A 26,989-nucleotide genomic window follows, 5' to 3' on the forward strand; every position below is an offset into this window, starting at 1 on the left:
TAGAAAGGAGATTCCATCTGAACATGAGGAAGAACTTCCTGACTGTGAGAGCCGTTCAGCAGTGGAACTCTCTGCCCCGGAGTGTGGTGGAGGCTTCTTCTTTGGAAGCTTTTAAACAGAGGCTGGATGGCCATCTGTCAGGGGTGATTTGAATGCAATATTCCTGCTTCTTGGCAGGGGGTTGGACTGGATGGCCCATGAGGCCTCTTCCAACTCTTTGATTCTATAATTCTACGATTCTAAGGGTCTGGAGAACAAGCCCTATGAGAAGTGGCTTAAAGAGCTGGGCATGTATAGCCTGAAGAAGAGAAGGCTGAGAGGAGATATGATAGCCATGTATAAATATGTGAGAGGAAGCCACAGGGAGTAGGGAGCAAACTTGTTTTCTGCTTCCTTGGAGACTAGGACGCGGAACAATGGCTTCAAACTACAAGAAAGGAGATTCCATCTGAACATGAGGAAGAACTTCCCGACTGTGAGAGCCGTTCAGCAGTGGAACTCTCTGCCCCGGAGTGTGGTGGAGGCTCCTTCTTTGGAAGCTTTTAAACAGAGGCTGGATGGCCATCTGTCAGGGGTGATTTGAATGCAATATTCCTGCTTCTTGGCAGGGGGTTGGACTGGATGGCCCATGAGGCCTCTTCCAACTCTTTGATTCTATGATTCCAAGGGTCTGGAGAACAAGCCCTACGAGAAGTGGCTTAAGGAGCTGGGCATGTTTAGCCTGAAGAAGAGAAGGCTGAGAGGAGATATGATAGCCATGTATAAATATGTGAGAAGAAGCCACAGGGAGGAGGGAGCAAGCTTGTTTTCTGCTTCCTTGGAGACTAGGACGTGGAACAATGGCTTCAAACTACAAGAGAGGAGATTCCATCTGAACACGAGGAAGAACTTCCTGACTGTGAGAGCCGTTCAGCAGTGGAACTCTCTGCCCCGGAGTGTGATGGAGGCTCCTTCTTTGGAAGCTTTTAAACAGAGGCTGGATGGCCATCTGTCAGGGGTGATTTGAATGCAATATTCCTGCTTCTTGGCAGGGGGATGGACTGGATGGCCCATGACAGGTATGTAGCCGGGGGGGGGGGGGCTTGAGGGGCTTCACCCCCCCCCGAAATTCTCATGGTGGTGCGCGAAAAGGCCTTAGTGGTGCATTATTTAAACTATTATGTTTATTCATATCATGATCTGATCACCATGCTCAATATGTCTCATATGCATGGGGGTATTGGAGTAATGATACAAAAGGTTTGCTAGGGTAGACCCTTTCACTCAGACTCAGCCCCCCCCCCCGAAACTCAGCCCCCCCGAAACCCCCCTGAAAGAAACTCACCCCCCTCAATCGAAATCCTGGCTACGGGCCTGGCCCATGAGGTCTCTTCCAACTCTATGATTCTATGAAATGCTCAACAACATCAAATCCTAAAGAGTCACTTCTAACCAAAATAAACTATACTGGGCTATGATGACCAATAGTTCAATCTGGGGGGTTGGGGTTAAAGCAGTGGTTTCATGGCCATCTGTCAGGGGTGCTTTGATTGTGCATTCCTGCATGTCGGAATGGGATTGGACTGCATAACCCTGGGGGTCTCTTCCAACTCCACAATTCCCCGCTTGCCATGCCAGTCTTTCAAGTTATCCTTCTAATTAGAAAAGAACAGCAGCAAGTCTGCTTTTCCTGTGCACACAAACCAACTGCCTCCTTTCCATGACACAAATTGCCTTTGCAAGCTTGACAAAAGACTTCTTTCTTCTGGGAAGAAGAGTGGTCCTGGGTGACTGCTGGGAAGGGGGCTTTAGGAGTAGCCAGGCAGCATTGCTCTTCCTTTGCTGCTTTTGCTTCTGTTGCTTCTGTTGCTGCTGCAGGAAAACTCCCCAGGAAGTTAACTCTGAGACAAGCCCTAATCGGGCCATGTGATCTCTGTGTACCGATTAGGTGGTTTGTTCTGGCTCCCCTTAGGCTAAAGGAGAGAGAGGATGGGAGCCCAGCATTGAAAGCATGTGACAAAGACATATTTACAGCAGCACCCTCTAGGACAGGAGTCCCACCGAGAAAGAGAGGCAGCCCTGAGCAGCAGCTCCCAGCCAGCCAGCCAGCCTACGCTCGGCCAAAGGTAACAAGTGCTTCTGCCTGGTTGGTTGGTGTGTGAGAGCGTTAAAGGGCAAGCTGGCACAAGGGAGGGTGCCCAGAGGTGCTTGGGATGTGGAGGGCAATCCAGGTAGCCATCCAGGTGGCCTGGCTGAAGTCATCCCAAGGGGAGGGGGTGCCTTGTGGATAGGAAGGAGGCATTTCACTCCTGCCTCCTTCCTATCCACAAGGATAGGGGAGGGGGTTGCCTGTCACCTTTCTGAAGCAATTGCACAGGCACGGCTTTGCATGTGACAGGCTTCGAAAGGTCTTTTCGCATTGGTACATTTGAGGACATATTTTTGTTTTCAAATAACGGATAGACATGAATGGAGATGACTGTTCCTGGAGGACAGGGATCAGGTGAAAAAGAAGGATAGACATGAAGGATAGGCTAGATCTACACTGTTGAATAATGCAGTTTGGAACTATAGTTCAAATTGCATTATATGTCAGTGTGGATCCAGCCTTAGTTCCATTCCTTTATAATGTGAACTCACTCACTCTAACGTATTACTGTCTGGAATACTACTACTGATTTCTTATTGCTTGATAAACCCCAGGGTTGTTCACATAATTCCCTTCTCAAATTGCATTCCTGGAAAGAAAGTATTTGGCACCATCTACACCAGGGGTCCTCAAACTAAGGCCCAGGGGCCGGATGTGGCCCCCCAAGGTCATTTACCCGGCCCTCGCTCAGGGTCAACCTAAGTCTGAAACGACTTGAAAGCACACAACAACAACAACAACAACAATCCTATCTCTTCAGCCAAAAGTGGGCACACACTTCCCATTGAAATTTTAATAAGTTTATATTTGTTAAAATTGTTCTGCATTTTAATTATTGTATTGTTTTAAAGTGTTTTTTGCACTACAAATAAGATATGTGCAGTGTGCATAGGAATTAATTTTTTTTTTCAAATTATAATCCGGCCCTCCAACAGATTGAGGAACTGTGACCTGGCCCTCTGTTAAAAAAGTTTGAGGACCCCTGCTCTAACGTATTACTGTCTGGAATACTACTACTGATTTCTTACTGCTTGATAAACCCCAGGGTTGTTCACATAATTCCATTCTCAAATTGCATTCCTGGAAAGAAAGTATTTGGCACCATCTACACCAGGGGTCCTCAAACTAAGGCCCGGGGGCCGAATACGGCCCTCCAAGCTCATTTACCTGGCCCTCGCTCAGGATCAACCTAAGTCTGAAACGACTTGAAAGCACATAACAACAACAACAATCCTATCTCATCAGCCAAAAGGAGCCCACACTTCCCATTGAAATACTAATAATTTTATATTTGTTAAAATTGTTCTTCATTTTAATTATTGTATTGTTTTAAAGTGTTTTATTTGCCCTACAAATAAGATATGGGCAGTATGCATAGGAATTCGTTCATATTTTTTTCAAATTATAATCCCGCCATCCAACAGTTTGATGGACTGTGACCTGGCCCCCTATTTGAAAAGTTTGAGGATCCCTGATCTACACAGACTATATAAAGCAGTTTCAAATCGCAGTGTTGGTGGGGCTTTGTGAAATTAGAAAGTCACAGATGTGTTTAAAACAGTCGATATATTTTTGTCTGTACTTGTTGACAACTGATCAGACTGAGGAGTTCGGCCCCTTCTACGCTGCCATATAAAATCCAGATTATGTGCCTTGAACTGGATTATATGGCAGTGAAGACTCATATAATCCAGTTCAAAGCAGTTAATCTGGATTATAAAACAGTGTAGAAGGGGCCTTAGTTTTCAGCTCCATGTGAGCAGCATCAATTTTGGTAGCACTCTATGAAATCCTACAGAAGGCCCATCTTAGAAGATAGGCAACTTTTTCAGATATATTTAGAGCCTAAGGACAAGGAAAATAATCTATAAGCAATATGTCGCTCAGTCCATCTTCTGCCAACTAACTCTTGCTTGTCAAAATCAGACGTAAGATTGTCAATCCAGAAAGGACTTGAATTTACTTGAATGGTTTTAAAACTAATCATCCGATGTTCTGAGGCATTCTTGGGGCTTCTGTAGGCTAAGCAAACCTATCTATATTATAATATGTAATTTATCATCATTTAAATATCAAACTTATATTACCTATCAAGCACAAGAGTCTTGTTCTTACTTAACTATGTGAAGGCAGTGACTAAGCATGCCTCTATACTGTAGAATTAATGCACTTTGATGCCACTTTATATGTCAAAGATTGCTGTGCTTCACCAAACTACAAATGCCAGGATCCCGTAGCATTGAGCCATGGCAGCCTGAAATACTGGGTTTGAATGTGAGAAATCCAGGTTATCACTTGAACTAATGTACCTAGTCAGGTAGTTTTAAGGTTCAAAACGCAGCTTTCAAACAATAACTTAGTTTTTCACTGTCTTTCTTCTATTTAACCTCTGCCATTTAAAAACAGAAATCATATTTAGATATATAGAGGAATTTTTTTTGCTAGGGTTGGAGTTCCCTTAGAAAAAGACTCCCAATATGAGTGGAACTCTTAGTGCACACAAGGCTTCGACTATATGCTACTCATTTGTCCATAGGCACTTGTCATTTTCAACCCCCCCCCCCCCATACTTCTTGCATGATTCTAAACTGGAAGCAAAATGTAGGGTTGTTGTGTACTTTGAGCCCCTTGTGCAGCCCTTCTATATGTTTTGTCTGTGTGTTGGTCTCCTTCTATGTGGGGTTATGCCTGATGTTATGCCTTCTATGTGGGGTTATGCCTGATGCTTCATGTGGCCAGAGGCAGATGAATCTTTCTTCTGTCAATACCAAGGTGCAGGCATTCCCTGTTTTTCAACCTCACAAAGTTTACATTATGAGGACAGGATAGGTAGTGAAAGCTCTGGCTTACCATGTTCACATATTCAAGAGCTTCACTAGAATTACTCATGAAGCAATTCTTACACACTAATTGGATGTACTACACTGTAGTGTAGAGGAAGTCAAGCAACGGCTCAAGAAATGTCTACTGATTCTCTCATGAACTCAATAGGTGACAATAATAATAATAATAATAATAATAATAATTTACTGATACAAAATCCAGCATATAGATCTCATTTGCTGTGACATTCTGTGTTTTTGTGTCAAAATAATAATAATAATAGTAATAATAATAATAATAATAATTTATACCCTGCCACCATCTTCCCAAGGTGACTCAGGGGGTTAACATGAGGTCAAGCCCAACAATTACAACAAGGCAAAATGAATTGAATACAAACCTACAATCATACAATAACACATCAGATAAAATGCCATAACATATATCAAAAGAAAATAATACAAAATAAACGCAGAATATAACATAAATAACAAAAAATTGAGCCGAGTTGGCAGGGCCATGTACAACAGATAGGATTTTAAAACCCTGGGTAAGGTGGATGAGTAAGGTAATGTACAAGCAAACAAACATTATGGAGTATGGAACTAGGATTTGGAAGACCCAATTTCAGGTTCCCCATAGAGCCACCAAAACCTATTGGTTGACATCAGGATAGTCACTCATTTTTCAGCATGACGTACAGAGTTTTTGTTGTGAGGGTAGGATGGCCTTCCCATCTGCACCACATTAAAGCCATTGAAGGACAAGTAGGATATAAATGCAACAACAGTCAGACCTCCTCATTTGCTTGGGATAAAGGGTGCAAGACCCCTGCCAAAATGTTATCTTTCCCATTGACTCACTCCACGAATCAAGGTGTTGTGCAGGAATTAGTAAATGGCAAGCCCCCAGTTCTTATATATTAATTGGATATTGTAGCGTGGGGGAATTGTAGCGTGGGGGAAGCCAAGCAATGTGCTACAATTCCAATCAACCCTAAGTAACCTAACGAACGGAGGATAGTAGATGTCACAGTTCACTAATGTCTTGAATATGTGAAATTAACTTCCCATACCATTGAAGAAATTGCAAGTGTTGAACAAATCAATATATTCAATAGCTACCTTACACTTTTATTTCCGTATTCTGATTATTTCCTAAAATATGCAAACTAGTGAATGCCTGCCCTCTCCCTCCAACTGTCCATGTTTAGCAAGTATTCGTGACTTTTTCACATAAGAAGACTTAGAGCCCAAATTAAACTGGTAAAATGTTTCAACACACCATAACTTGGTCTCATTTCAGTGTGTTAGACTTCAACTGCCTCCCACCCCATTTGGCATGGTCAGAGGAGTGTTTCTGGTTGGGAAGTTTACTATATATACACCATGTGTAAGTCAACCTTGTGTATAAGTCAAGGGCGTGAACAATTTGGATTTAAGTATGACCCATGATTAATTTGAGGGTTATCCTGTGGAAAGGGGAAGGGACCAGCCCCTTTCTGTGGAAAGGGGAAGGGACATCTAGGTGACCATTTCCCCACCTAGAAGTGGAGTTACAGCGGACAGTAGAGGTAATTCGTGCTGTTAGGTTTTCCCAGGATTTACTAAGCTTTTGCCTTTTGCCACTCTGCTCAGAGAAGGGAATGTTTCCCTTTTTTGATAAGAGTTAAGATCCAGTATATACATTGATCTGAATATAAGTTGATTTTCAACATAGATAAGTTGATTTTCAAATAGCATGTACAGTACTTGAATATAGTAGTCTGAATGGGGCTGATCAGGCACCTTTACTCATATAAAGCAGACATACTCAGATTAAAAAAAACATTTTGTTAGATAAAAATTATCTGATCCCAATGTTATGGCCTCTATAACTGCAGGCTTGCTTTTTAACTGGAGAAAAAAATGGGCAGGAAATCAGCTGATAGTCATGCCGAATTCATTTTCCTTCTTCTAAAAGGGTTTTCTTCTTGGGTGTTGGCTGAATGTTCTTCTTGTGAAGTTGTAAAATTCCATTAAAAGGATTTCTATGGCTTAGCCAGTTTGATTCAGTAGGAAAATATATGTTCAATAAGAATACTTCAAATATCCAGTGTTACCATGAAAAGTGATTCAATTTATCCTTAATGTCTTCATAAATGCATGTATTTTGTGGAATTTTGTAGATTTTAAAAGATGGATATATTAAAGTTACATGTTAGATTTGCTTATTTAGTTCCTCAGTAAGAATGTAAGAATCCTCAGTATTCTTACCTTGTGGTGGATAACGGGAGAAGTCCAATGTTTACTTTTTCATTTTCATTTCATTCATAGAAAATGCACACCAGAAGATAGGAGGGAGAATTCCTGCTATATATTTGTTTGGGGATAATTGGTTTGGCAACCATACAGGTCTTTCATAAGTCTCTTTGTTGTGAAAATGTATTGATGTACTGTTTGGGCTCACTGGTGCAAAACTATTTTCGAACCAGTTGGCAAAAGTTGATGCTCCATTGGTTTCTTACCCTATAGTTGACAGGAGAGTTCAGTTTTGAAAAATGTCTAAGCAGAGTCTCACACTGAAAACTCTGCAAGATGTGTGATTGTGTTATGACAAGAAGGAAAGAGGAGTTAAAGGATATTTACAGAAGAATGAAGAATCTCCATCTAGGTCCTGGGAACAATGTTACTTGAGCGCTTCTTTTGTCTACCATGTGTAATTGAAAATTTGTTTTGTAATTAAACATTTGTTATATCGGAAGCCCTGAGGCTTCTATCACTGGGTTTTATTTATTTATTTACTTACTTTACTTTACTTTACTTCTATACCGCTGTTCTCAGCCCGAAGGTGACTCACAGCGGTTCACAAGATACAAAACACAGCAAAAATTCAACATCAATGTAAAACAGTTAATAACCTAATCTAACACACAATTAATACATAATCTCTATAGTAACCATTCCCAAGCATCTCATCACTAAAAACATGATCCAGGTTCATTGTCCATTGTTCCGTTCCTATGTCATTACCAGTCTTTGCACCACTCATTCGAACGCCTGCGCAAATAACCAAGTTTTTACTCTTTTGTGGAAGACCATCAGAGATGGTCTTCTTGGCAAGATTTGTTCAGAGGCGCCTTGCTTTTGCTTCCACCAGAGGCCGAAAGTGTGTGACTTGGCCAGGATCACCCAGAGAGTTTCCACAGCCAAGCACTGGGATTCAAAACTTGTTATCCAGGGTGATAGTCCAACACAAAAAGTGCTATACCTTGCTAGGTTTTACTAATTGGTTGTAATCAATATTAATATTACAGAAATATCTTCATGGGTAGAAGGTCTCTGCCCCCCCCCCCCCCCCCAAAAAAAAGAGGCAAAGAAAGGCCCAGTCCAAAAACTCTTTAAAAGTCTTCTGATCCCTCCTGGACTCATAAAGACAACGAGGCACTTGCCTCATGAGCTGACATTCTTTATGTGGGCTGATGGTAGGTGAGTCTGCGGAAGGTGCTGAGACATTGTTGCTGGTTTAGTTTTTAGTTTTCATTCATGCTTCCAGGGGCAGGCCTGCACAACCTAGATCCCTCCGGGTGTTTTGGACTTCAGCTCCCAGAATTCCTGGCCATTAGACAAGCTGGCTAAGGCTTCTGGGAATTAGAGTCCCGAACTCCTGGAGGGCCACAGATTGTGCAGGCCTGCTTCAGAGAATCCTTCTCTTACAGCTCCATTCTGGCGATTCAAGGAGGGGAAAGAACATGTGCTTTGTTTTATTTCACTGTAAATGCCATACTTGCAAATACAAAAATGCTTCCTTCAAGTGCAAGTCCTCATTTTGCTTTCTTATGGGAAAAGAAAGCATTGAATATTTCAAGGGAGTGCTTTTCTTTTTAGTGAAAGAAACTCTGTCACTAACAATAGTTACAGCATTTGATCCTTCAAGTGTTTTGGGTTTTAGTTCTCAGAATACCAGATAATTGGCCAAGCTGAGTGGTGCTCTTGAGAGTTGAAGACCCAAACACCTGGATAAGCATAGGTTGGGAACTATAAAGAAAGGGGACCATATTTTAATAGTATCATAGAATCATAAAGCTGTAAGGAACTACAAGGCCTCTCAAGTCCAATCCACTGTTAGGCAGAAATACAATGCTAAAATAATAATAATAATAATAATAATAATAATAATCTTTATTTATACCCGCTACCATCTCCCCAAGGGATTTGGTGCGGCTTACATGAGGCCAAGCCCACAGTACATCAGTAAAAACAATAACAACAGTAATACAAAACAATAAATAACTCATGATAAAAATAAGCAATAAACATTAACAATAACACAACGACGTTTAAAAACCTATGGCTGGGCCAAATGTAATAATTAAAATTTAAAAAATAATGCTGAGCATGACCAGGTGAGATAGAAAACCCTAATGATTACCACCCAACCTCTGTTTAAGGACCATCAATATAAAGTATGATGGAGTAAAGTATGGAACGAATTAGGGATGGGAAGAAAACCTTGACAGTGCTAGCCTGTGTGTATATATATGTTTGAGTTTGTGTGTGAGAAGGGATGAGGCTGTTTTTCTTCCTGGGATGGTGCATATATCTGGTTATGTCTCCCAGAAGCATCAATCAGCATGGTCAATAATAAGGAGTGGGAAGAGAAATTGTATAATATGTTTGAGGTCATATAGATCTCCTACAACCTTATCAGATGCAGTCTTTTCTGCATCTTCTCCCTGTTCCTCTATGTTGCCAAAACAGGAGTCCCACAGAGTCCGTCACATGACGCAAGGCAACTTCTGGCAGCACTCTGTGGGGCTTCGTTTCAGTAGTGTAGAGAAACAGAATCCAGAGTGCCTTTTGTCACAAATCGGGGGAAAGACAGACCTCTATGGAGAAAAGATGCGGGATGGCAGAAGATGGACCTCGACCGGAGGGAACAGCGTAAGACGGTTTGCTATACTGTCCCACACAGTGCTCCACTTTCCATCCCCTCATGTGATGAGGTCCCTAGTGATAGTTCTGACGAGAATGTTTGACAATGTGTATACAATTTCAAGTCGCTTGATGACTTATCGCAACTCCATTCATTTCATAGGCTTTTCTTAGGCAAGGAATCCTTAGGTGGTCCTTCCAGTTTCTTCTTCTGAATACAACCTCTTCAGCACCTCGTATTACTTGGTGGTCTCTTATCCAGGTACTAATCAGAACTGATCCTTTTTAGTTTTTAAGATCATATGGGATCTTTAGAGCATCCAGGCTTCTCTAATCAGAGTAGACACTCCCTGATGTTTTTAATACTAATTTTTATTGAAAGAAAAGAAAAACTATAATACAGCTTTAACAAAATAGGCAAACAAATTGTAGAGTCATACTTTGAAAAAAATCTACTGATTTCTAACTAACACTACTATAGTACAACAATAAACCCCTACAAATGACAACACAAAGAACATACAGTATAAACACAGAAAACAAAACAAACCAACACACAGACATAAAGTAAACACTTGTTGAATGGTGAGTCAAAAATAACTTCTGTTCACCCCATTGGGGTTATTATACCTAAAACTCTCAAATTGATTCAGAGTCTTGAGTTTTTCATGTGAGAGGAGATTACACATATATTCTTAAGCGTGACACATCCAAATAAGATGCAGATTTAAGGATAGCCCAAAGTTTGACTTCATAAATAACAAGGGAGGAAAAGCTGGATAACAATATAATACTGTTTGTGTTCTATTATGTGACATAATATCTACATTTTCTAAACCCACTCATCTTCCTTTCTTCCTTCTAAAACAAAAACCATTTGTTTCCCTTTGTTAGTAAGAAAAACATTATGTTTGATTACAGTGGAAAAATAAATATGTTTTTTTTTGCATTGTTTATATTATATTCAAGAAAAGAGGGATGAAATCACTTCTTATCCAATACAGTTGCCCTAAATATCACACAAGTTTGTGTTTCGCAGTTTTACATATACATAAAGACCCACTCTGTGGAAAAAGGCAAGGCTTTTGGGGTCCAGGCTGCCCACTATGGTCTCTTGAAAGCAACCCCCCCCCCCGGGTGCCAAATCTGATGGGTGTTATTCATGTCCTTTTGCCAAGAAAGGTGGATCCATGTAATCTGACTGTGCTTTTGCATACTGAGAAAGGAAATAGACTCTTTTGTCAATAGACAGAAGCATTTATGTCCAATGAGGAAAAAAACCCATTCCTTTCTCAGCAAACAGAAGCAATGTATGGACTCCTTGTATTGTCGAAGGCTTTCATGGCTGGAATCACTAGGTTCTTGTAGGTTTTTTCGGGCTATAGGGCCATGTTCAGGAGAAATGCCTCTAGAACATGGCCCTATAGCCCGAAAAAACCTACAAGAACCTTATGGACTCCTTTCTTGGCAGAGACAGATGTATGGCTCTGCACAGTTGGGCTTCCCATCAGATTCAGCACCCAGGGACTTCGGCATTGGCAGACTGTGCCCCAATGTGTGAATCTTCCCTTCAGTTGTTCTTTCATCTGTGGGGCAGCAAGTGAGCAGGAAGTGAGGGATTGGATACTTTCAGTGCAATGCCAGCCAGGAGGAAGGTTTCCAGATATTATGTGAAAATCATATGTGCATGGTCCCAGATGGGATCTCCTATATCAGGGGTATCAAACTCATTTTCATCAAGTGCCACATCAGCCCCATGGTTACCTTTTAAGAGTGTTGAATCTGTGGATACAGAGGGCCAACTATAATATATTTACATAGTGCTTCCCCCAATTTGTGTCCCCAGATGTTATTGAACAATAACTCCCATCACTTTTGATCATCTGCCAAGAAGACTGGAGATAATGGGGATTTGCTACCCAAAAGTACCTGTGGCTTTTGTTAAAGGTTAAAGGGCATTTTAAAGTCAAGATACCATATCCAAAAGTCTTGTATCTAAATCCAAACTCCATTATCCTTACTAAACAGAACAAACTGCATCATCTAGCTATGTTACTGTACGACAGCTCCCATCATGATGTCTAATTATGAGCAATACAGGAGTTTAGTCCAGCATCTGGAGGGCCACATAAAATGTTATGATGGCCCTGCGTTCGGCCTGCTTTTGACATGTGCCTTATGTAATACATGAACCTACTATAATTGGGCTCAGTTTAAATGAAACTATGTTTTTGTTTGTTGATAACAATTTTGATTTGAGCACATTAAGGGGCTTTTCTTTCATATATTTCAGTGTCCCAACACGGTCTTAACCCATCGTGACTTTTTCCCTCCTGTTCTTCTTTTGGAAAAAAGTAAGATTTTTGCATAAACTGCACTGAGCAGAGTTGGACTGATTTTGACATCAGCAGACTGTCTTGGCAAATCCCTTTGCCTCTTCTTTGGCATCCTCGTGTAGTTTATTTTACTAGTGAACTTCCTGTTGAAGAAATATCCAGGCTTTTTTTTACTTCTAGGGGAAAATCCTGCACAGTTTTAAGCCTGTGTAGTAATCAAAAAACCAGATTCTTATAGAATTCAGCAAATAAAGCAGTTATTGTTTTTCTGCTGTAAAAGATGCAGCATGAAACATTAAAATAATTAAATGTTTGAGTGCAGCTAAAATACATATGACTCACACTAGAAATTTTTTTTAAAGGTCAGATGAGTAAAAGGACATTTGAGAAGATCATAAGGATGGAACCAGGCCCTTTTATTACCTAGATGTCAGTGCCAAAAACACTCTCAGTACTGTTCAGAGGTATTCAGAGGAAGACGTATCAAAGGGATCGCAGGCCAGTACAGAGGGGAGAAAGCAGGTTTTTTTAGTTATCCTCATTCCAAGACGTTTTCGGCTTCAATGCTTAAAACCTTTGACTATGTGCATAGCTCTCAATGGTGCAGTTTTATTAGGTGTTAGGAAAGCCAAGATGTTTTCACCATTGGACTACATCTTGAGTACCAGGGTTTGAACCTCCACTCAACCATAGTAATCCACTAGGTAAATTGGGGAGGGGGCATCTTCCACTCTTGTTTTTCCTTCTTTTTAAACAAAGTAGGAAACCTGTGGGTCCTGATATGTTTTTGTCCTACAGCTCCCAGGAGCACTTACCAGTATAGCCAATATGGAGCTGTAGACCAAAAACACCTCAAGGGGTATATGTTCTCATCTCTGTTTTAAACGACTGTGTGTTTGGATAAGTGCTTATGCTATTGTCCATTTATGTAGGTAAAACAGGAAAGAAATTAAGCCATTTCACATCAAAGCTGATCTAAATACTGAAGACAGTGAATTCCCCAAAAGAATATGTGTGCCCATGATGAACGTGTATCAGAAATTATGATAAAACACATAGACATACATAGTGACAACACTCAGGACTGATTATGCCATTGCATACTACTAAAACTTCATTATTTCCAGTACATGTCTACTGCTCTGTTTTAAACATTGTCTAGAACCATTGTTCTCAAACTTAAGGTCTCCAAATGTTCTGAACTTCAGGTTTCAAATTTCTTGATTGTTGACTGGCTGGTTGGGGCTTCTAGGAACTGTCATCCAAAACACTCAGATGACCTAAGTTTGGGAACCACTGACCTAGAAGAACAGAGAGGTTTTCACTGTCACTTGTTAAAAGAAGGAAAAAAATCTGCTTATTCTGAGCAAATGACATATGCATGGTTACGGAGTTCCTACTATAATGAATGACAATGACCCTCTCATAAAACATTCTGATACAGGATACATTCTTTTCTTTTTCCAAATCTATTTTATTAATAACTGCTGACCACAGCGGCGGATGGTGATGAATTTGTGATTTTACTTTGACGACCTGGCTTTTTGTAATTGTATGATCTGTATTTTAATGTATTTTATGTATTAATGTATTACGGTGCTATTATGTTTTATCCTACTTGTGTATGAATTTCCTGCTGTTAGCTGGCCTGAGTCCCTCTTCGGAGGTCGAGAAGACCGGGTTATAAAAGCTCTAAATAAATAAATAAATAAAATAAAGGTGAAGAAAGGAAATCGGGGGCAAGGGACTCTAGACAAAAAGATGGTTGACTGCGGGATGGGGCTCCTGGTCAGGGAGATGGAATCCCTATAGACCACTACAACCCCGCCTCCCTGCCCTCCGGATCTTGGTTGGTGCTGTACGGAGAAGCCTGGTGGGCAGAACTGGGTCAAATTTACATCTCCAGCTTCATCCAACCAGGTCTCTGTAATGCACGCCATATTAAATCCTGGATGAAAGCTGTTTTTCCATTGAGAGATCTGGCATTCAGCAGCACCACCTTCAGTCCGGAGGGACCGCCATCCTGAGTACGCCAATTTACCATGTCGGGAGACCGATTTGGAATTACTAATGTTCTTCCACAATCCCTAGGCTGAATTAGTGGTCATTAGCTAAAAGTTGACTATTTGGGGAGGGGGGGGGTTAACCATATGCCTAAATATTTAATTTTTGTTACTGTTTGCAAACCCATTTTTTTTTTACTCAGTTCTTCTACAGGATATATTCAAATACTGAAAAACCTTCCGGGCAAAGATAAATCTAGTACTGCCAAATGGATGACTACTTTCAATTAAGAATTGTTTCACACCAATTGCCTTATTTCTCTTCTTGACTTTCAGGTATTCATCTTTTTAAAAATGGGAAGGAAACTAGATCTTTCCAAGTTGACCGATGAAGAGGCCAAACATGTTTGGGAAGTGATTCAACGGGACATCAATCTGCGCAAAAAGGAAGAAGAACGTTTAGAGTGAGTGACTGAAGCATGGAGATATGGTTTAATAATAATGATGATGATGATGATGATGATGATGATGATGATGATATTTCTTACCCACCTCTCCTCATGGCTCAAGGCGGGTTACAAAATAGGTAAAAACACATAATCATAATGTAAAATGCACATATTAAAACGTATTTCTACAAAATATGTATCGAAAGACACAGAACAAAGGTTAGAACACAAGACAAGAGTTTAAAATTCATCATTAAAACTGGCTAACTAGGCTTGCCAGAATAGATAGGTTTTCAGATATTTTAAAATTTAACTGTTGGAGGTCTTCTGGCAAGTCATTTAGATATTGTTTGAGCTAAGCGAACTTGGAAAATCACAGACCTTCCTTTCATTCTCCCCAAAGATTAAGAAAGAATGTGGGCTGTACATACTACTGTATAAGTCCAGTCATTTTAGTCAGAATTTGACCCAAAAAATGAGGTCAAAAAGGAATGATTCTCTTCTCTAAATAGAGTGCTGAAAGGAGAGAGCTTAGTCCATTCTAGGGGAACCTAAAATAGACACTGACCCTTTTCTCTCTGTCTGTCATGGTTTCACTTCTGACTTTCTTGAATGCCTGGTGGCCAAAGCCAACTGACCCCGAGGTGCGTTGGCATTTTCTCCTTTGAAATGGCCCTCAAATTATCTATGCATTTTAACACAATTGATAATTTTGGCCCCCAAATTTGCCCTCCACTTATACATGGACTATATATGGTAGTCTAAATTATATCATCATGGAAATAGCTCAAATTATAAAAAGGCAGTTTTATTGAAGTGTAAATGAATTTGAATAATCAAACGTCTTTTACAACACAAGTAGTTGCAGTGTATGGGGAAAGAAGCCCAGAAAAGTAGGATTGGAGCACAAGGTTCTAGAAATGTCATTGTGAATTACTGCAGATTGATATGTCTCCATTTTGTATACAATGATAGATTCATAAATTTGGTCTTTGACTTCTTCAAGAATTAATATAGTGGAAAATACAGCTATGCAAACATCATTTTCTTGGTTTTTTACTCTTATAACTAAAAAGTTGGCGATTTTTGCATCAGTTTTTGATAGCATGAGACTAGATATCTCCATTTCTGCTTTTGGGAGTGCTGGTTAACTTTATCCCAATAAGATTTGGGAAAGGAATTGGAATTGAACGAGGAAGATCCTAGCTGAGATGTCTCAATGTTTTCCAGTTTCAGAATCTCTAGTTATATGGACACTTCAGATATTGTCCAGTGATGGCATCATTTTGACAGAATGACGATATCTAACAGAACTGAGAAGGATTGTATCCTTCTACTCTTTAGCCCCATATAGACCCCATATTTGAAAAACCTCCCAGTAGTAGTGTTCTTTTTGTTTATTATTTGTTGTTGCTTTCGGTTGGAGGCAGTGCAGAAGGAAAGGACTTGGTTAACATGTTGATGGATAATTAATAAAAGGCATGGGATGAAATCAAGGGAAGTGTGGCAACAAACAGATTTGATTTAGGAAGAAGAATGCCCTATTGGTGTTGAAAGATACCAACAGCAATGATGTTAGGGTAGAGAGAACAATGCCATGAAAAGATAGCAGAATTTTCATATTGCTATGAATCAATGATGGTGTCACATTTCAAGCACAATTTTGGAGACAAAATGACCAGAAGCCGTTGTGTGCTCATACCTCTTCATTTTTATACGGTCTCATCTGTCCCTAAAAAATAGTGAAAATAAAAATTGAAGTTGATTCAATATATCCATCCTTAAACATCTGTTTCAATAATTCTAAGCCCATCTACTTGCATGTTCCTTTCCTTACAAAATATGCTTGATGAGTTTATGTATCAACATTTACTGCATTTGTGTATTGTTCTTTTAGCTTTCTAATAATAATAATAATAGGAAAAAAATCTTTATTTCTATCCTATACCATCTCCCCAAGAGGACTTGGGATAGCTCACAACATGAGTAAATAAATATATAATATATACAAATATATAAGAATAAATAAAAAATTAATAACAAAAATAAACAACACAAAACAAAATAGGCAAATTAAACTATAAACAGTAAAAAAAATTGGAAAGATAATAATATGTGTTCGATTATAGCCTGTTTTTGTAAGCCGCTCCGAACCCCAGGGGAGTGACGACATATAAGTTCGAATAATAAATAAATAAATAAATAAATAAAAATAATAGAATTTAACACCTGTTAGCTACATTTAGTAGTGCAAGAGAAAAATATTGTGATTTAAAAATGGCTTCCTTCCACACATCTTATAGCACAAGAACCAGTAGATCATGCAGAATCTATGTTGCCCTTTGGATAGAGCTATCGGCGGAACTTTTGTACCTTTTTATTTGAAATGCCTACTTTACAAGTAGTCTTTATGCATTTATTCGGGGATACTATTTTTAATTATGTAAGTTGCAGAAATTGTCATTTGTTTGGATAATTCCAGTTTTAGTATAAGACATTTCCAGAAGTTCTAGTATTTTAGCTGTAAATTGAGGGCCCCTATTCAATATATGCGCTCTGGGCACCCATGCAGTCTGAACACATGTCATAAAACAGTCGAGCCAATCCAGCCATGGATAGGCAAACGTTTAAGGGGGACAAAATGGGCCTGCTTGGAAAACAAATCAATCACTGTCCAAATAGTGTCATATCCTTTACTCTCTGGTCCATCCACAATAAAAGCCATGGTAATCTGCTTCCAGGGTTGGTTGGGCTCTGCCACCAGTTGTTATAATCCTGTAGATTTCCCCACCTTGTGTTTGACCTCAGCACAAATGGTGCATTCCTGCAGGTAGTTTTTTACATCCTTGCGGAGCACAGGCCACCCCTGGAATGGATGTCATTTGATGACACAAAAAGCAGAAAGATACATAGTGAGAACACAAGCTGGGTTGCATATAATACATTCCTAAATAGGAAAAGATGTAAAAAAACAAACAAAACAAAAACAAAACCTCAGATATGACAGCATGGAAAATGAAAATATAATAATATGCAAATATAAACATTAATGTTAATTCTTAATCTGAATTAAACAGTTAAGCAGAAATCTCAAATCCTATTTCTCTGCCACTAATTTCCCTGCCAAAAGTTGTGAAATGGGCCTCTTAGCTGAGAGTAATTGTAGAACAGGTATACTAGCATATTAGGAAAATAATCAGAATGGGTCACATTGTCACTCAGACATCTCATTTACTTGTGGCTTTAGACAAGTCTCAGTATCATCTACTATACAAGGGTTTTGTCAGAATAAATGGAAGATTGTGGCCACCACCCGAGTTCCCAAAGGAAATGTAGAATAAACAAAACATAAGGGCCAGATCAACTACACCCAAGAGTATTTGAAGGAACTAGCGGAAGTCATTTCGGAACCATTGGCAATCATCTTTGAGAGTTCTTGGAGAACGGGAGAAGTTCCAGCAGACTGGAGGAGAGCCAATGTGGTCCCAATCTTCAAGAAGGGAAAAAAGGATGACCCAAACAATTACCACAATTACCAGCCTGACGTTGATACAGGCAAGATTCTGGAAAAGATTGTTAAGGAAGTGGTCTGCAAGCACTTAGAAACAAATGCAGTCATCGCTAATAGTCAACATGGATTTATCAAAAATAAGTCATGCCAGACTAATCTGATCTCTTTTTTTTGATAGAGTTACAAGCTGGGTAGATGCGGGGAATGCGGTGGATGTAGCGTACCTGGATTTCAGTAAGGCCTTCGACAGGGTCCCCCATGACCTTCTGGCAAACAAACTAGTCCAATGTGGGCTAGGCAAAACTATGGTTAGGTGGATCTGCAATTGGTTAAATGGACGAACCCAGAGGGTGATTCTCCCCAAGGCTTCCTCTTCATCCTGGAAAGAAGTGACAAGTGGAGTGCCTCAGGGTTCCATCCTGGGCCCAGTCCTGTTCAACATCTTTATTAATGACTTAGCTGAAGGGCTAGAAGGCATGATCATCAAGTTTGCAGACGACACCAAATTGGGAGGGAGAGCCAATACTCCAGAGGACAGGAGCAGGATTCAAAACAATCTTGACAGATTGGAGAGATGGGCCAAAACGAACAAAATGATGTTCAACAGTGACAAATGCAAGATATTCCACTTAGGCAGAAAAAAAAGAAACGCAAAGATACAGAATGGGGGACGATGCCTGGCTTGAGAGCAGTACGTGTGAAAAAGATCTTGGAGTCCTCATGAACAGCAAGTTAAACATGAGCCAACAATGTGATGTGGCGGCAAAAAAAGGCCAATGGGATTTTGGCCTGCATCAATAGGAGCATAGTGTCTAGATCTAGGGAAGTAATGCTACCCCTCTATTTCGCCTTGATTAGACCACACCTGGAATATTGTGTCCAATTCTGGGCACCACAATTGAAAAGAGATGTTGACAAGCTGGAATGTGTCCAGAGGAGGGTGACGAAAATGATCAAGGGTCTGGAGAACAAGCCCTATGAGGAGCAGCTTAAGGAGCTGGGCATGTTTAGCCTGAAGAAGAAAAGGCTGAGAGGAGATATGATAGCCATGTATAAATATGTGAGAGGAAGCCACAGGGAGGAGGGAGCAAGCTTGTTTTCTGCTTCCCTGGAGACTAGGACGCGGAGCAATGGCTTCAAACTACAAGAAAGGAGATTCCATCTAAACATGAGGAAGAATTTCCTGACCCTGAGAGCTGTTCAGCAGCGGAACTCTCTGTCCCGGAGTGTGGTGGAGGCTCTTTCTTTGGCGGTTTTTAAATAGAGCTTAGATGGACATCTTTCAGGGATGCTTTGAATGCAATATTCCTGCTTCTTGGCAGGGGGTTGGACTGGATGGCCCATGAGGTCTCTTCCAACTCTATGATTCTATCAAGTCTTCCACTGTGGCTACATTGTGAGAAAGTTGTTTACATACCTTTACAGTGTCTGTTCTCAATACAGGCATTCCCTGAGTTACAAACATCTGATTTATAAGGATGTGAGGCAACAGGTAGTGAAAGAAATCTACCCCCTGAAAGGGAAATCACTCCTGAAAGAGTAATAATGGGGAAAAGAAGTAATTGTACCTTATGGGACATTTTATCTGGAGTAATTGTACCTTATGGGACATTTTACTAATGAGCCCAAAGAATAAATTAACCAAAGGTTTCCCCATTTTATGTCCTAGCAATGTTTCTGTCCTTTTGTATACCCTATTTCACCTGTATTTCCACAGTCTTTGGATTTATAGCTATGAATTTGTTTGTGTTATTGCTTCTACAAGGTGAAATTTAATCCTGTACAGAGCTTTAGACCCTAAGCTTGGTTCAAATCACATTTCTGAAAATAGCAAAAGAAATTGGCTGGTTAGGGAATTCTGGGACTCATAGACCAAATAAAGTCTGTTTGAACCTACATAGCTCTTGAACACATCCCTGGCTTTTTCTTTTATATATACAGATACTCAGTACAAGTACACTGAATTGCTTTCAAACATGAATAAAACAAATTATCAAGGGTGTCTGTGATGTTTAACTTTTCTGCATGCTTTGGTTAATAATTTCCTGCCATCCCTAGCTGAGGTCAGCACCTTTTTGTTGGTTTTTGTAGAAGGCCCAGTCCTGAACAAGTTTCCAGACATCTTTGAAAAGCAAAATAGACAACATTTCAGTTTTAAGGTACCACAAGAGTTGTCTTGTATGTGAAAAGTTTCCAGCCTACATGGAAATAAGCCTTTAAGGGCCCACCCTTCAAATCAAACATTACACTTACTAATCATAGCCCCAAAGGCAAATAGTGTGATGTGTAGCTGAACTGAAAGCAAATAGAGGACTATCAGACAAGTGGCAGATCTTGTACTAATATGACCGGCACAAAGGCATTCACTTTGATTCATATCTATTTATATCTGAAGTCTGGTTGCAAATAGTTTTTTTTTCTTCTATGTTCTCTTACAGGCTAAAACTTTCCTGTTTTCCTTGGAGACCAGGAAATATTGTTTCCATGTGAAATATTTTATGCAAGTGTTGACTATCTGTGGTTTTGTAGTTTTATTAGAAACCGCTCACATATTCATTAAGTTCATATTTTACCTTCGTTATCTTAAATGTTGTAGAGCATAAAGATTTGGCTATAGCATTGAACAGCAAGGAGGCAAAGCAATGTCTTTATTCCCAAAAACCTTTCAATCTGGAGCTGCCAAAGAAGGAAATGTATTGCTTTCTTTGGCAAATGCTCCTTTTGGTAACTCTTTTCAAATTTTGTGTTGCAAAAAATCCAGAACAATGTGCAACATTAGGTTTAATCTGTAGCCAAACAAGCAAATGATTGTTTAGGTATGACAGGCATGGACAAACTAAGGCCCGGGGGCCAGATGACGCGGCCTGTGCACCTACCTCAGGCCCTTCCATTTGCCCACCACATCCTTATGCAAAAAGCATGGGGGAGGAAGGCACGCAGCAGCTGAGAGCCCTCTGGAGCACTCTCAGGCACTACATGTCTCATCCTCCTCCTGGCATAAGGACAGTACTTATGCTGGGAGGATGGCTCAAGGAAGGCACGCAGCGGTTGAAAACCCTCCAGAGCACTCTCGAATGTCGCCTGTCTTTCTCTTCTCAGTATAATGCTGAGAGGACAGCCCGAAGATTGGGGGAAGAGGATCAGGGAGGAGGATCGGGGCAATCACTGTTTATCTTGGTTTCCCCCTGGCATAAGGATGGGATGAGCCAGGAAGACAACTTGAAGATGACCCAGGCCCTGCCCCACCCCCTCCTGGTCCCTCCCTCTCCCAGGCCCTCTCCCTCCCGGGCCCATCCCACTCTCCTGGCCCGGCCCTCCTGGCTGGGCCCACAATGCAGCCCCAAGGCAAAATAGTTTGCCCATTCCTGAGGCATGACCATGTATTTTAGCAACTGCAGGATATTTTCAGTGTAGCTGTATAAATTAGTCTGACCTGACATAGATCTGCAAGGTTAGTTCGAAGCAGTGCTTGGTGAAATCTGGTCTAATGTATAAAATACTAGTTAAAGGATCTTTGTTTTGTTTTGGAAAAGATTAACAAAAGAAATGGGAAAGCTACAGCGAGTCCTCTCTACCCTCACTGGCCAGGAGATAGTGGGAGAAACCCACTAGTTCTCCCACAATCACCTCTGCCCATATTTAGCACTATGATTCCACTTTGAGTGTCATGGTTGTATCCTGTAGAATCCTGTGGTTTACAGTTTAGGAAAAAGGCATTTTCAATCCTCAGCCCGATAATTCCCCTCTGGCCCCTCTAAACTCTTGTCATACTATAACCTCCTTGATGCCATAGGATGGACTCGCTGCAATTCAAGAAGGATCATTGTGCTCTTTGGCAGATCATATTTCCTTGTTCAAACCTATCCAGGCCCTTAGATCCTCAGGAGAGACCATATTCTCAGTCTCATCACCACCGTGAGCTTAGCTGGTGGGGATGTGAGAAAGGGCCTTCTCGGTGACTGCCCCTCGACTCCAAACTTCCCTGCCCAAAATGGCCCCCTCCCTGCTCTCCTTCTGGTAGCAGGCTCAGACATTTATTTTCAGGCAGGCTTTTAAAGAAGAAAGTTTTAAAGACCAAACCAGGGGATGCTGTGTGGTGTTTTTTTATGTAGTTTTAATGGTTTTAGCTGTTGTTTAATCCTATTTTAATGTTTATGTGTATTAGGTTTTAATTCACACTTCATTGTGGTTTTTATTGTTAACTGCCTTGAGTCTCCTTTGGCAGAGACAAAACAGGGTATAAATACATAATGACGACAACAACAACAACATGCTATTGAAATTTAGGACCTCATCCCACTGAACAGATCAAGTGTTTGGAAGAGTAGATTTATCGATTTATCATTCAGGTCAGGCACACTTCATTTTGAAATTAAATGGATTCTTTAACACACTAGCAAACTATCCATTTTGTTCAAGAGTTCTCAGTTGATTTGCCATCACATTGTAGAGAGTTGTTCCCGCCCATGTCCCTCCCCTGTTTTCATTGTGAAAAGAAACACCTCCTCTCCTGAACTATGATTTTTGTTCCTGGGTTATACATGTCATTTCCTAATTGGTTCTATCATATTCAACTACAAAACCTTTGTCTTTGCAGGAGGGACATCCTGCTATAGCACTTTTGCTCTAGTTTCTCAATCATTGAATATCTTGTAGAGTCTCCACCAATTTAACCTAAGTTTTGGCACAAAACAACAACTACTTTCAAAGTAAGGACTGCACAATTAAACAGGAAATGACACTTGCAAACTAGGACCATGGCGACACTAGGATTCTCACTTTATAATACTGGGCCTACATATCAAGCAGGACACACACTAGATCTGATCTTTGGAGTTGGAATCCAAGTGACCCTAACCTCCATTCTGGAGATTCCATGGTCGGACGACTGTGTTCTAGGAATCCGTATAGAGCATACCACCTCTCCCAGTTTGGGCGCCGAACCTATTTGGGTTCGCCCGAAGAGACTTATGGAACCGGCCAGGTTTCTGAATGCTCTGAAGGCTATGGAACCTGTCAACGACTCACTGGAGGTGCGAGTGGATATATGGAACACCAACTTGTCCAATGCACTCGATGAGATCGCCCCTAGACACCCTTTCCGACCACACAAAAATCGGTCTCCTTGATTTACCGAGGAGCTCCGCATGATGAAACAGGAGAAGAGATGGCTAGAGGTCGTGTGGTGGGATATCCGTGATGAGGAATCGAGATCAGCTTATAAGAATTTCAGAGAGTCTTATGAGCATGCTATCACCGAGGCCAAAAAATCTCATTATGCTTCCTTGATAGCATCTGCGAGCTCACACCCAGCACAATTATTCAAGATTATTAGATCTCTGACAACAATCAATTCCGTCCCAAACAATAATGATCTGGCACCTTCTGCTGAGTTTCTTCAGAGCTATTTCGCAGACAAGATCTCGATTCTCCGCCGGGATCTCCCTGCCACGATTGATACAGTAAGTGAACTTGAGACTCTGTGGCCACTCGCTGGGCCCATCCTCGACCGGTTTACCCCACTGGATGCAGAGGCTGTCGATAGGATCATGACTGCAGCTAGGCCGACCACCTGCTCCCTCGATCCGTGTCCCTCCTGGCTAGTAAAATCTTGCCTGGAGGGATTACGTGAACCTCTGTTGAATATAATAAATAGCTCCCTGAGCAAGGAGTTTTTCCAGAAGGTTTAAAAGAGGCTATGGTTTTACCGCTGCTGAAGAAACCAGACTTAGATTGTTCGGTTCCCTCTAGCTATCGCCCCGTCTCGAACCTTTCGTTTCTGGGCAAGGTGGTTGAGAGGGCAGCAGCGGAACAGCTGCAGCAGTTCCTAAATAACACAGCCGGACTCGATCCCTTCCAGTACGGCTTCCATAGTGGGCACTGGACGGAGACTGTGCTAGTTGCCATCACAGATCAGCTTCGCTGCCAGATGGATCAAGGCGGATCAGCGCTGCTTGTGTTATTGGACCTCACAGCAGCATTTGATACAGTTGTTCACTATCTATTAACCCACCGCCTAGCCATGACTGGGGTTAGGGCAATACCCCTTAAGTGGGTGTCGTGCTTCCTCCAGAATTGGGGACAGCATGTGGTGATGGTTTACGAGAGGTCTCCGCTAGTATGCAGGGTCCCGCAGGGAGCCATTCTCTCCCTTCTGTATTCGACCCATCTATATGCGACCACTTGTCCAGCTGGTGCAAAGCTTTGGGCTTGAGTGCCACCAGTACGCTGACGACACTCAGCTCATTCTGAGGATGGAGGGCTGGCCGGACTCTGTATCTGAAAATTTCCATCAGTGCCTTGAGGCCGTTACTGGAAAATTAGTTTTTCGGCTTTTGCAGTTCTCCAGAATCATTTTGTCAATTAATAACTGGTCTTTTGGGCCCCTGCTTTTCTGTTTGTTGTCTTTCTGTTCATCTGGCAAGATGTTATTTTCTTCAAGATAATCTTGAATTCTGATGCCAGTCAATAGTTTAAACATAGTCCTCTACAGGAAACTAGAGGCTGTTATCAGCCTGTAGTTTCTTGGTGCTGCTCCTTTTGCTGGATCCTTTTGTATCAGATACTTTCTCCCAGTTGTTAACCATTCACTGATACTTCCTTTTTACAGCATCTCATTGAATTGTTGGGCCATTTTTCCATGTAGACTAGTCAGATATTTTAGCCAAAATCCATGCAGTTGATCACTACCAGGTGATGTCCAGTTCTTGACTTTTTGCACTCAATTGCTGATCATTTCAGTTATTTCCATCTGTTCCATTTTGTTCTGTGATAATTTTTCTTCAAACCCCTTTACCCACCTAGTGTTTTTGTCGTAGTTATTATTTTCCCAGAGTTCTTTCCAAAACTTAGTTGTTGCAGTTTTCTCAGGCTTTATGGCTACTTTGTCTGTTGTTTGGTTCAGACTCTGGTAGAATAGTCTTTGGTCTGATTGAAACAGTTGATTTCGTCAGTACTGGATGATTCTGGCTTCATATCTTTTGATTTTTCTGGTGTTCAACCAGTACTTTCTGATCAGATATTGCTTGACTTTGTTATTCTTCAGTTTTTTCTCCTTCATATTTTTCAGGTTACTTGCATCTGATTGTAGATTTTTGATTTTCAACTCCAATATGACCTTCCATTTTGGTTTTCCAGTCGATTTTCTTGGAGGCTGCATTGGTTGTAGGAGCCCAAGCTCTTCTGTCACTATCACTGCTGTACTGTAGGCAAACTGGTTTGTTTGTTCAATTGATGTTATTTTGGGCAGTAGAAAGTAATGTATTCACATCCTTCATGAGAGGTGCCAGATGTCTTTTAGGCAGTCACTTTCTTACTGCATTTGATACAGCATAGGCCATAATTTTGTGCTTGAGCTCTTGTTGCCTTGCTGTCAATGTTCCTGGTAGTTCAACAAGTGTTTCAAGTGCTGGTTCTTCAGTTTCTTGCAAAAGCTCCACGTTTTCTTCTGGTTCGGTCTGTTCCAGAGTTGTTGTTGTTGTTATTGTTATTATTATTATTATTATTATTATTATTATTATTATTATTATTATTCAGAGGCAGGATGGCCATCTGTTTTGGGTGCTTTGATTGTGCTTTTGTGATATAGCAGAAAGAAGGGGGTTGGATTGGATGATCCTTGGGGTCAACCAAAGGAGGAGGGGGGAGAAAGGCGGCATCTAGGGGCCCTCCCTTCGTGGCCATTCCGGCGATCTCCTCCTCCCCTCTCCTTCCCCATGTTGGAAGAAGGAAGGAAGAAGAGAAGGAGGGAGAGCGCAAGGAGCCCTGGTTAACTGTCTGGTTTTATATTCCTAACTACACAACAAATACAGGCAGTCCCCAAGTTATGTACAAGATAGGTTCTGTAGATTTGTTCTTAAGTTGAATTCATTTTTAAGTCAGAACAGGTTTGTTGTGAAAATAAGGATTGGTAAGAAATCTTCCGTGGAGATTCATTCAGGAATGAACTCCCCTTCGTAGAGGTAGATTTCTCTCATTTCCTGTTGTCTTGCCCCTGTTCTTAACCATGAGTCATTTGTAAGTCAGATGTTTGTAATTCGGGGACTGCCTGTAATTAGAAATTTTGAGTTTTTTTTACTGGTTTCATAGACATTTACTCTTTCACATATTTCATTATTTTGAATTATTTAAACTGATTTATTTCTATGCTATCTTGAGATCTTTTAATATTGTGTGGGATAAACATATTAAACTAATAAAAGATTACATAAAGTATATCATGATATCAGTATTTAAACAAATAGATAAATAAAACAAGACTACCCATTCACTCTAGAAACTGTGCCAGTTTTCATGATCATTTGTCCTGGAGACAATTTTTCTCGTCCACTGCCTGTCAAAATAACCTTGTTAGTCTCTAGGGGCAGACAGACAACTGCACCACAGGGCAGCTTTTAGCTTTGTGCCCAGCAGCATCACCCGACTTTTGCTGAAAATTGCAACCAAAGGTCACTTCAGGTAATCAATTGCTTGTCGGCTTGTTCATGCTTTTGAGACTGTTTTAAGCTAATGCCCAGCTCCCCAAATTCCCTAGAACCTCACAGGATTGAGCTTTCCCAGGCATTTCTCTCCTTTTGATTGGAGGAATGTGGGAAGGTTTGGGGGAATATGGTGGGGGGGGGGAAGCGTTTTCCCATCTGTGGGTCACAGGCCATGCATACTTTCTCCACCTCTGCTCTAAGGCACAGATGACACTTTGCTCCTACATGATTCCATCTGTCTTATTTGGTTTGGAGAGTGGGAATTTTCTCCATATGTTAAGCAGGTCATATTTACATGGTATAGTTCAAGAAATGCTCTGGCTAAGAAGAGACTATTATGAGATCT

General features: G+C 40.8%; 1 protein-coding gene across 2 annotated transcripts in view; it reads left to right on the forward strand.

Annotated features, from left to right (window-relative positions):
• Positions 1 to 1,821: 1,821 nt before the first annotated feature.
• Positions 1,822 to 26,989, forward strand: part of MLPH (melanophilin) — a 108,266-nt gene continuing 83,098 nt past the window's right edge. Inside the window, exons 1-2 of one of the 2 annotated variants that reach the window (XR_010910148.1) lie at positions 1,822 to 2,105; positions 14,540 to 14,667. Coding sequence is in view for 1 of the 2 variants with exons in the window: in XM_067469969.1 (XP_067326070.1) it covers positions 14,558 to 14,667 (110 nt within the window). In the remaining variant the exon portion in view is untranslated. The remainder of the gene's footprint in view (positions 2,106 to 14,539; positions 14,668 to 26,989) is intronic. The other variant, XM_067469969.1, reaches the window with a different exon arrangement.

Source organism: Anolis sagrei, chromosome 1, assembly GCF_037176765.1.
Source record: "Anolis sagrei isolate rAnoSag1 chromosome 1, rAnoSag1.mat, whole genome shotgun sequence".
Taxonomy (NCBI): domain Eukaryota; kingdom Metazoa; phylum Chordata; class Lepidosauria; order Squamata; family Dactyloidae; genus Anolis; species Anolis sagrei.